This window comes from Amphiura filiformis, chromosome 6 (genome assembly GCF_039555335.1).
Source record: "Amphiura filiformis chromosome 6, Afil_fr2py, whole genome shotgun sequence".
Lineage (NCBI taxonomy): Eukaryota > Metazoa > Echinodermata > Ophiuroidea > Amphilepidida > Amphiuridae > Amphiura > Amphiura filiformis.
The window spans coordinates 36,183,026-36,195,062 of NC_092633.1; the positions used below are offsets into that span (position 1 = coordinate 36,183,026).

Below are 12,037 nucleotides of genomic sequence, written 5' to 3' on the forward strand. Positions count from 1 at the left end.
TATTACATGTTCAAAAAGAATATAATACATGACCACTTTATCCAGAAAATGTGTTTTAATCATTTTAGGGCAACTAATTCTAGCAACACCAACGTAAACATGAGACCGGAGAAATCACAGAATTGATCAGAACTCCTGTCGTGTATTTGTAGTTTTTTAATTGCTGTTTTACAATTTCATAAAGAATCATGACAATTTGGTGATGTGCTACTAAACATACAGATGAGGTGGAGGGGAGCTAGGGAAATCTATTGTTGATCACTGCAGTGATTAATTTTGCATGGGATGTTGTTTTTGTTGCATTCAAGCTTTTGAATTGAATTGTTGAATGTTGTTTGTTGATAATATATTCTAGATTTTTATAGTACCGTAATTTATTTGGTATCATGCCAATAACAAAAGTACCAAAAAAGAAGCAACCATTATGGAAGGAATGGGATTATAAAGCACAAAAGAAAGGTGTACGAAATACTGTGTATTCAGTGAATGGTGATGAGTATACGGGTGAATGGTTGGATAATAAGAAACACGGTGAGTAAGCTTACGAAGTTACGATATGGCTATTATGAGGCCCAGTCCTATAGCCAGCCACCTAGTTAAATCATAAAATGTTTGCACAAATATTTTACTATTGCGTAAATGTCGGATATTCAAGGTATTGTATAACACCCTAAAATGATAGACCAATCCTATCTCTGAGAACACTTTCCCCATGTAAGACATTGCTCTATTTAAAGGCCCATTCAGTGATTTGCTCATCCGGACGATCGTAAAAATCATCAAAATTCAGATTTTGGTACCTTTGTAATTGGCATAGATGTGCTAACATAGCCTGCTAGTGGTTCGGTCGAAAGTCGTGTATTTTAGACAAAATAAAGCATTTGCATGATTCTGGACTTTTGATACTGACAGTACAAAAAGTCCGACTCGAGATCGAAAGAAGCTCACTCTCCACGTACCAACACGCGTTATGTATTGTTTCTACTACTTATTACATCAGTAGCTACTATTTTAAACAAAATACACAATTTTAACTGTTTTTCATATTTGAATTGACCGTTAGTTTGCCTCGGTGACCTTTAATTGCTTATTTTGTTTTCTACTACAAAAATTAAGCGTCTGTTTTAAATCAATTTAGACTCTACTTCCCGGTGTTAGAAACACTGGACTAGGAAGTTTTCCAGTCGATTGGTGGCGACTGTACGAAAATCTCGATTTTCTCGAGTCGATCTGAGTTGAAGTAGAAAACCTTTCTAAAACTTCTGTTTTTTGACTAATTTGTCGATGTATTCAGGGGAAAAGTGGTTTAATGAAATTCTGTAGACTTATTCTTTATTTCTAAGCAACTCTGACAAATTTCCATTTTTTTTAATGTTCCTGTTAAATCACTGAAAGGGCCTTTAATATCTGAAACCATGAAAAATTGCATTGATAACCAGGAGACCAGGAAATATGATGAAAGGCATTCTATAACTAAATGAATGATAACGATCATTGATCCACCCACACCTTCAATTGACAAACTCCTAACAAAGCTTGATGCTTGTCCAATTGTCAAATTTTAAAAGCAAATTAATTGAAATAATGCAAAGGGGTAGATAGAATAACCTGACAGTCTGTATGTACTTAAAATTAATCTATTATTTTCCTTTGTTTTTCAGGCAAAGGAACCCAGAAATGGAAGAAGACTGGTGCACTATATGACGGGGATTGGGAATGTGGAATGCGCAATGTGTTTGGTACACTAAGTATTCCAGCTAAAGAAGGTGGTTATAAGAGAGTCTACTCAGGAGGATGGAAAAATGACAAGAGACATGTAAGGATGTGGATTTAAATGTAATTTATATTTTGGCTGATCTTTTGCAGGTCTACTCTGGACTTCTGGCATTGCTTCAAATTGTTTTTATTCATTTAGAAATGAATGATGAGGATATTATATTTACACTTTTGGTACGGTTGATACATTTTTGTAGTAAATTCTCAGGGAGTGCTCATCTGTTAATTTTATGTGTATGGAATTGAAGCATGTCACCCATACTTTGTGTTTGCTGTAGCTTATAGGTTGCTGGCATTTTCTTCGGAAAGAAAAATAGGGGGGTCATAAAATTTTGTAATGACCAAAATGTAGGGAGTCACAAGATGACCACAGATAGTATGTTTATTTTATTCAAAAAGACTGATTTCAATACAGTTTTAGGCTGTTACATATAGAGGGTAAGGTGTATCGGTGGGGGGGGGGGGTGTACATGGTACAAGAACATACAATATAAAAATTGGAAAATAAGGGGAAAAAAACTTTGATTTGTATACTGCATTAGTCTCTATTTCTCTATCTGGTTAAAACTTGGTGCCAAGTAATTAGATTTTAATTTTAAGACTGAATTGTATACAAAGATGGTAAAATCAGTTGCAAAAACAAGTTAGTAATTATACAAATTAATGATCTTTTCCAGCCATCTGATGATTAATTTACGTGTTTGCACAAGTACATGCCAAAGCGTTTGGATGGTAACTACTTACAATATCCATTTTTCTTGACTACCGATATATCGGTGAATTTTTTTTACAATTAACCTTGATATTTGTTGAGGTTCATCAGGTTTCTTGATTTAGAAATAAATGAAATGACATTTTTGCTTGAGAAAACCAAGTGATATTTTTACTCACTACAATATTTTCATCCTTCACATCGGAGGACTTCTTTAGGTATGACTGATATGGTCATCTGATCCACGATGTGAATTAACGAAGTATTGTAGTGAGTTAAAATTCACTTGGTTTTGTCATGCAAAAATGTCATTTTGTTTAATCCTGATATGATTAATTGCTTATTGGTTTATGGTTATTACTATCATTTTAAATTATTATCATGTTGATTGAAGTGGAATGATTTGATTCTGTATAGGTTTAACGCATCATTAAAATGAATTAATGGTATGTAGATGTACCCCCCTTTTGTGAAAAATCACAACTCGGACCTTGATGTGTATTAAATTTACACAAGTTATTGTCTTCAAAATAGGGGTACTACCAGTTTACATGTACCACATTCATTCCAATAATCGCTCAGGGTGCTTAACAAAGTCATTTAATTTTTGGTGGGCGCTTACTTTTTACAAAATGTTGTTTACATAGTTGCACACTTAAAAAATGGCCAAAAATATTCATCCATCATTATCATATGAACACAGAGCTTGCTTGTTGTCAACTGGGTGGGTGCTTACAGGGGCATGGGTGATTTTAAATGGAATGAACACGGTAGTTCCTTGTTGTGAGTTTTGCAAACTTGTGAAGTGTGGGTTACATTTTTGAGTTGATTTTAATTAACTCAAAAAATCTCTAAGTTGATATTTCAAAGGTGAATGTTTTACATTATAACTAACACCTGGATTCTTTTGGTTACCGGTACTTAAGATTTTATAAGTCTATTTATTTTAGATTTGAATTTATGATGATTCCATGTATTAATGCATTTCCTTATATAATTATTTTGGTTTTTCTTCAGTTTGTTTGTTTTTATGTTGAGATGTTCCCAGGGAATGGGCCATTTGAATTGCAGATTATCTAACTTAAACTCTGTCAGAGGATGTTAGTTGAAAATTATTTCAATTAAATAGGTAGTGCCTTAGTTCAGGTAAAAAATCCCCTTTATTTTCAATAAATTATTAAATTTGTAATAACCGCTTGTTGTGCTTCTCATCAATTCACAGGGTTATGGGACCAACTTCTACTCAGCGGAAGAATATTATGAAGGGGAATGGTATGCAGATAAACGCAGTGGTTGGGGGCGCATGTACTATGCCGATAGTAGCATCTATGAAGGGGAATGGTATAATGATCAAAGAAGTGGACAAGGAATGCTTAGATTAGGTGAGTATTTTACAAACCAGTTTCTTTTGTTAAGAATTAAATGGCAAAAGTCACAGCACATGATGGGCAAAATTTGCAACAGAAAAACAAGTTAAAAACCATTGTTCAAACAGAATCAGAGGTGTACCAATCTGGGGGCAGGAGGTAACTTTGCTTTTCGCAGATTTGTGCTACATTTTAGTAGCAGGTCAGCAGGACGATTTATAAACTTTACTAGTAAACTGTGGCTTGGTGGTAGCACCTGGTACACCTTTGAACAGAATCATATTTGAATATCCATCACGATGTGTAAAAATTTTGGGATCGAAATATGAATGTTCAAAAATCCTTTTAAAAATTGGCAAAAAAATAGTGCCCTGCCCCCCTCAATTAGCCCTACTATAGGGCCTTTTAAACACACTATATCCGAGAACCGCTAAAACCCACTAACCACTCCACCCGGAAAATAGCAGTCACAGGGTTTAGCAGTTCTCTGGATATTGCCAGGTTTTCTGATATAGCATGGTTTTGGATCACCACAGTCAAAAGGCCCTATACTAGTAGGGCTACCTTCAATCTGTTTTGTGTCCCCAAATGAGTAATTCACAAACACCACTGGTGAAAATTATTCTTAAATATTCAATATTGATTGCAAAATTGGCTTTTATAAAATGACTAAATCATATTTGTCTAAATATATATAAGTAAATTTTTTCTGTAGTTGTTTGCTTATCTTGCATTCCCTCTGTCTCTGTTTCTCTGTCCCGCAATCTATTTCTATATTGCTTTATTAATGCTCTGCATGCTAGCCATAGGCATTAACATAAAATGGCCCAAGTTTTGCGATATTTTCTCAAAATATCAGCTCTTTTAAGAACCACTGAACCAATACTAATCTTGTTTGTACTCATCTTAATGCATTTTTCATGATGATTCCAAATATGGTCATGAAAATGTACAATTCTGACATTTTTAATTTTTAAAAACAAAATTGAAACTTGTCGTCTGCAGTCGTGACCCGTGTGGAGAGAGATAATCAGTTCATTCTTTGTTTAACACTAACCCATTTGATGATATTTGACCTCATATGTAATTGTTATTCATTTTCCAGCTGATGAAAACAGATATGAAGGATCATGGGAAGTTGACAAGAAAAATGGACCTGGTAAATTTTTCTACTTAAATAAAGGACAAATGTACGAAGGTGTATGGGTCAACGACATTCCAAAATGTGGCACCATGGTGGACTTTGGTAGAGATGGTGCCCCAGAGCCAACACAGTATCCCATTCCGGAGGTGAGACCATTGGCTTTTAAATATGGGCTAATTCCAGTTGAAATCCATACGCCCCCTATGGAAGACATAACCTTCATCTTCCATACAGGGAGTGTGAATTTCAAATGGGGTTACCTGAATAAGTGACTCCATTTGAAATATATGTTCCTGTGTGGGAGATTAAGGTCATGTCTTCCATAGGTGTATGGATTTAAACTGGAATAGCCCAATGGGGGAAAATCTGACCTGGGGTCCATTTCACTCAACTTTACGAAGTTTCAGAAGTCTTGAAATCGTTTGTAAAGTTCAACTTACTTATGAACAGTACCCTTCGTATATAATAGGAATTTACTACAGGGACCCTTCGTAAAGTTATGTCTAGTATTGGGTTTGCGTAACTTTACGAATGATTATTTGAGTTACGAAGGGTTAAAGGTTTGGTGAAATGGACCCCAGCTCAAGCAATATGAGAATACTGTTGTGAAGAATCCATTTTTGGATTGACAAATTCTTAAATCATGATAAACTTTCAAATGCTTCAGTTTATGTAAATGTCATCGAAATGTGCCACAAAAACAGGTAAGTTGTAGATGAAATCATTTTCTAGTGTGATGCCAACCCACAGGCCTCTAGTCTTCTATATACTCAACTCACATAACCATCGCAACCAGGATCAGCTCCCCAAATAACGTAAAGCTATACCACAATTAGGCAGCTAGTTCCTTGTTCAGGGGAATTTCAAGTTAGCGTAATTATATTTACTTGGGACCGGGGGGCACTTCAATGCAAAATTGAGGCAAAATGTAAAAAATATGGGGTCATTGGGTGAGAGTATGATTTTTGGCATTCGGTGAGAGCAAAATGTAAAAAAATATGGGGTCTTTGGGTGAGAACATGACCTTTTTTTAAAATAGAATCTTTGGGTGAGAGCCGAAACAGTGCCACAGAGACCTCAAAAATCGAATTTCTAGTTCTAAATGGCTTCAAAATTGAACTTGTAAGGGTCTTTGGGTGACAGAACAAATGGAAAAATAGGGGTCTTCGGGTGACAGAGCATGTGTTTGTAAAAAAATATGGTGTCTTTGGGTGACAACGGGGCTGAAAAAGGGGGTCTTAATAGCCCTACATTGCGCGTCCCCTCCAAAGTTAGAGTGCCCCCCCCCCCCCGGCTTGGGTCCTCTCACTCTAAAGTCTGATGCCCTATTCAATTATTAATTTTAGTATAATGATTATTTTATTATTATTATATTTATTAATCATGTCAACTATCCTTATCCTTTCAGGTCAAGCTACTGGACCCAAATGGAGTCCTTGAGGATGCTGAAAACACATTCCTTGATGATCAAGAATGACTCTACAACTAAGCTAATATTTATTTTAAACTAAACCCCAATACTTTATTTTATTCCTCTTCGGAAATAAACTGCATGGGTAGTTTTCTGAAAGGTAATGTTGCTATGAACTTGAAGCATTATATTGTGTGAAATCAGTTGATTTTCTGTTTTTCTGTTTTTAATAAGGACACAAACACACCCACCCCCACAAAACAAACTAACCCTAACCCCCCACACACATGTTTTTGGGTACAATTGGGGACACACAAATAAGCTTTTGACAACCGGGGACATCCATCTTTTTTTGTCTGCATACACGCATACTAATAATCATGATAAAGATTCAGGTAATATGTAGGCCTAAAAGTCAAAATAAAATGAAAAACAAAATGCTTTTAAAACTAAAAGCTTTTATATTAGATAGGTCTGGGTTTTTTTTTTCACCTTAAGTTATGTCCTTAAATATTTTTTTTATTTACATGTACAATCCGTTCAGTTTTGTTTGCTTTGTACTTAGCAGCTTAACATCTTTTTCACACTGTAAACAGGGAAATTCCAATATTATGCATCAGTTTTTATTATCACCTACAATCATCGAAAAAAGTCTTGGAACGCTTGCGTGTAAATAACGGAAAACTCTCACCCCCCTCCCCTGTTCAATGTTGAGAAATGCCAATGTCTTCAGCGGTTTCGCAATGTGCGTCATTTCCATGATCATATGAAATTCTGCACAACATTTCGACAGAGTAGTATATGGGAGAAGATTGCAAAAAGTTCCAGTTCAGGGTGTGGATCATGGCTTCGATATACAAGAAAATATCTGTAAAGTAATATAGCTTAAACTTCTTCAGAATTTGCATTTTATATTTATGTATAATATATATTTATGTATAATGTAGGTGGCATACCATGGACATTAGATGTGGTTCATTTTATATATCATGTCTTCTGAACAAATGGATCTCTTCTATCAAGCTTGTAATGTAATCATGTCATTCATGTGTTTCCACGTACATACATAACATTCAATATTGCAAGTCTGCAAAACACCTTGACATGTTCAGAAATGAAAGTACTACTATTTTAGAATTTAAATTATGTACATATAAATTTGGAAAATCTTAAACTTCTTTTAATTTTAAGGATGGTACTAACATATAAATCAATCATGAAAACTGGCATAACAACCAGAAATTAATGTAGACAGTAGTCAGATAAGATATCTTACCCTTCCCAGAATCCTTTGTAACATGATGCATCACCTCATTTTTGTCTCGCCTGAATGTTCAGGGAGAGACTTAGTAATCACTATGGTGTGTGTGTGGGGGTGTGTGGGGGTGTGCGTGTGTGCGTGTGTGTGTTCGGAAAAAGCTTGTGAACGCGTTATCTTGAGAACCGTAAGTGCTATGATGATGAAACTTTATAGGGGGTAGCATGACCAGAGGGTGTCGACCTGATTAGATTTTGAGCGCAAATATGGTAATTAAGTACCTAATTTGCATAATTTATGCGTAATAAGCAAAATACCTTGTGAACAGATTATCTGGAGATCCGTATGGGGTACAGTGACGTAACTTGGTGGGGAGTAAGCGTGGCCAGATGTTCTCGACCTGATTAGATTTTCAGCGCAAAATATGCTAATTAAGTACCTAATTTGCATAATTTATGCGTATTTGATGCGTATCAAGCAAAAAAACCTTGTGAACAGCTTATCTGGAGATCCGTATGGGGTACAGTGGACGTAACTTGGTGGGGAGTAAGCGTGGGCAGATGTTCTCGACCTGATTAGATTTTCAGCGCAAAATATGCTAATTATGTACCTAATTTGCATAATTTATGCGTATTTGATGCGTATCAAGCAAAAACCCTTGTGAACAGCTTATCTGGAGATCCGTATGGGGTACAGTGGCGTAACTTGGTGAGGAGTAAGCGGGGCCAGAGGTTCTCGACCTGATTAGATTTTGAGCGTAAAATATGGTAATTAAGTACCTAATTTGCATAATATATGCGTAATAAGCAAAATACCTTGTGAACAGATTATCTGGAGATCCGTATGGGGTACAGTGGCGTAACTTGGTGAGGAGAAGCGGGGCCAGAGGTTCTCGACCTGATTAGATTTTGAGCGTAAAATATGGTAATTAAGTACCTAATTTGCATAATATATGCGTAATAAGCAAAATACCTTGTGAACAGATTATCTGGAGATCCGTATGGGGTACAGTGACGTAACTTGGTGGGGAGTTGCGTGGCCAGAGGTACTCGACCTGATTAGATTTTCATGAGGTCAAAGGTCACATACAAGGTCAAAGGTCAACTGAGGTCACCAAATCTTTTAATAATTAATTTTCAACTGTGCATCACATATCCCAATAACAGCTTGATCGGTCATGTAATTAAGGAAATATGACGACTTTAAGATAGTCGCTTTGTTTGTAAAGTATAGCAAAGTAGCAGTTTGAATGAGGGGTAACCTCGTAAAGGAAGCATCTTTCTGTTTTGATTTATTTGATGAAATAGTTCTTTGGTATTGCCAAATTTGATTTTTCAGCGCAACATACTTTTTCCAATTTCGTGAGGTCAAAGGTCACATACAAGGTCAAAGGTCAACTGAGGTCACCAAATCTTTTAATAATTAATTTTCAACTGTGCATCACATATCCCAATAACAGCTTGATCGGTCATGTAATTAAGGAAATATGGCGACTTTAAGATAGTCGCTTTCCATGTAAAGTATAGCAAAGTAGCACTTTCAATGAGTGATAACTCGTAAAGGAAGCATCTTTCTGTTTTGATTTATTACTTTGATGAAATAGTTCTTTGGTTTTGCCAAATTTTTGGAAGGTCATTACGGAGTCATCCGAGGTCACTCAGGGGTCATCTGAGGTCAAGTTATTAAAAACTCGTATGGGCATGAAACTTGGTGGGTACAGTCATCATTTAAAGCCAAATTTTTGGAGGGTCATTTTGGGGTCACCAGGGGTCATCTGAGGTCAAATTAGTAAAAACTGTCGTATGGACATGAAACTTGGTGGGTACAGTCAACATTTAAAGCCAAATGTTTGGAAGGTCATTTTGGGGTCACCAGGGGTCATCTGAGGTCAAATTAGTAAAAACTGTCGTATGGACATGAAACTTGGTGGGTACAGTCAACATTTCAAGCCAAATTTTTGGAAGGTCATTTCGGGGTCATCTGAGGTCAAATTAGTAAAAACTGTTGGATGGACATGGAACTTGGTGGGTACAGTCAACATTTAAAGCCAAATTTTTGGAAGGTCATTTCGAGGCCACCAGGGGTCATCTGAGGTCAAATTAGTAAAAACTGTCTTATGGGCATGAAACTTAGCACGAGGGGTACAGTCAACATTTAGAGCCAAAATTTTAGAAGGTCATTTCAGGGCCACCAGGGGTCATCTGAGGTCATATTAGTAAAAACTGTTGCATGAGCATGAAACTTGGTGGATACAGTTACCATCGGCCAGATAATCGTGCCCAGCCGATAACCGCCAAATTCATTTACCTCTCTACCAACAGTTATCGCAAAAGCAGGCGGTCACAAAAGCAGGCGAGACTCGTGGTTCGAGAACCGCCTTGTATCAAATTAAACTCCCGTTGCTTTGTACAGGTTCCCTTTATTTTCAGTTAAAGAATATACTGGCTAAAAATGGGTCGACGGTCAAGAAATACACACATTTTGCAATATCTCGATGTGCTCTCTTCATTGAGGCCCAACTCCATGGAGTTGGGGCTTTTCAAAATATTGGGTATGAAGAAAATCCCAACTTCGGTTCATATTGAAACATGTACTGTTGCCATGGAAACATCATATATTATTACACATGCATGTAATAATGTATGCACAGTTTGTGTATTTAAGGTCCCCTGAAGATGAAAACATTCGGTCTCTAAAATTTTTCAGTTTATTATTGGAAGGGCCCAACTTCGGCTCGTATTAAGACTTGTACCATTGCCATGGAAACATATCATTTCACATTAAAGGTTCCTTGAAGATGAAAACATTCTGGCTCTTAAAGCTTTTCCAAATATTAAGTTTTTTCTTAATATCTTAAAAACAGTTTTGATGGAGTTGGACCCTTAGTTTTCTTAGGTATTCAATTATACGACAACAGCAACTGTCACTTGGGCATTAATAATTAATGTTTGTATAAAAGTGATGTTTTTCTTAACACTTTGTGTCATGGATTGGAAACAAATTTGAATGTAGATGCCTTGTATTCAGTAGAAAGAATCATGATTGTATAAATTATAAATTCAAGACAAATAAGTCCATCAGTGTGGTATTAATTTTCAGACTATTTATAACTTGTCCCAACAAAATAAGATTCCGTCCACCATGTATAACTGTAAGATATTTTGTGAAATAAATATTGTACTAAAAAACAATACTGTCATTACTGTGTTATTTTGTTCTTATTTTGTACTTTGTAGCTTTATTAACTTTTTTGTGTGTTTTTTGGATATGACAATTATGATCTATAGTCTCACAATTATGTTTTGAATAATGTATGTAGAGTCAAAATAATTGAATACTCCTATAAATACAGTCATGGTCAGTGGCGGCGCCAGGAATTTTTTTCGGGGGGGGGGGCAAAATCAACCAATTTTGGGCAAAATTACCTCAAAAAGTGCAAATTTTCGTAATTTTGAGTTTTTACTGGGGGCAACAGGGGGCAAGAGTTCTGACTGGGGAAGGGGGCATTTGCTATCTACTGAAGATGACATAATTCTTGTTGTCTTTTGAATATAGCAGATGATATAATTCTTGCTATCTACTGAAGATGACATAATTCTTGTTGTCTTTTGAATATAGCTGATGACTTAATTCTTGCTATCTACTGAAGATGACATAATTCTTGTTGTCTTTTGAATATAGCTGATGACTTCTTGCTATCTGAAAATAGATGACGTAATTCCTGCTGTCTACTGAATATACGTGATGACGTAATTCTTGCTGTCTACTGAAGATAGATGGCATAATTCTTGCTGCATGTCTGTTGAATATAGCAGATGACGAAACCCTTGCTATCTACTGAAGATGACACAATTCTTGCTGTCTATTAAATATAGCTGATGATGCAATTATTGCTATCTACTGAAGATAGATGACAATAATTCTTGCTGTCTATTGATATACTGAAGATAGATGACATAATTCCTGCTATCTTGAATATAACTGAAGACACAATTCTTGCTATCTACTGAAGATGACATGATTCTTGTTGTCTTTTGAATATAGCTGATGACACAATTCTTACTATCTACTGAAGATGACATAATTCTTGTTGTCTATTGAATATAGCTGATGACACAATTCTTACTATCTACTGAAGATGGATGACACAATTCATGCTGTCTATTGAATGCAGCAGAAGACAAATTTCTTGCTATCTACTGAAGATGATTCTTGCTGTCTATTGAATATAGCTGATGATGCAATTCTTGCTATCTACTGAAGATAGATGACATAATTCCTGCTGTATTGAATATAGCAGATGACATAATTCTTCCTATCTACTGAAGATGACATAATTCTTGTTGTCTTTTGAATATAGCTGATGACA

General features: G+C 35.8%; 1 protein-coding gene across 1 annotated transcript; it reads left to right on the plus strand.

The window, feature by feature from the left end:
• Positions 1-92: 92 nt before the first annotated feature.
• Positions 93-6,680, plus strand: LOC140155349 (MORN repeat-containing protein 3-like). Its single transcript, XM_072178159.1, has 5 exons — positions 93-531; positions 1,662-1,816; positions 3,711-3,870; positions 4,961-5,145; positions 6,408-6,680. The coding sequence occupies exons 1-5, from the start codon at positions 387-389 to the stop codon at positions 6,474-6,476; spliced, it is 714 nt and encodes a 237-aa protein (XP_072034260.1). The 5' UTR covers positions 93-386; the 3' UTR covers positions 6,477-6,680.
• The last annotated feature ends 5,357 nt before the right edge of the window (positions 6,681-12,037 follow it).

What these genes read in the sequence shown, in the direction of transcription:
- LOC140155349 (XM_072178159.1), top strand. Translation starts at nt 387, where the DNA reads ATGCCAATAACAAAAGTACCAAAAAAGAAGCAACCATTATGGAAGGAA. An exon ending in GTTGGATAATAAGAAACACG is followed by an intron (nt 532 to 1,661) that starts GTGAGTAAGCTT and finishes TTTGTTTTTCAG; the next exon opens with GCAAAGGAACCCAGAAATGG. An exon ending in ACAAGGAATGCTTAGATTAG is followed by an intron (nt 3,871 to 4,960) that starts GTGAGTATTTTA and finishes TTCATTTTCCAG; the next exon opens with CTGATGAAAACAGATATGAA.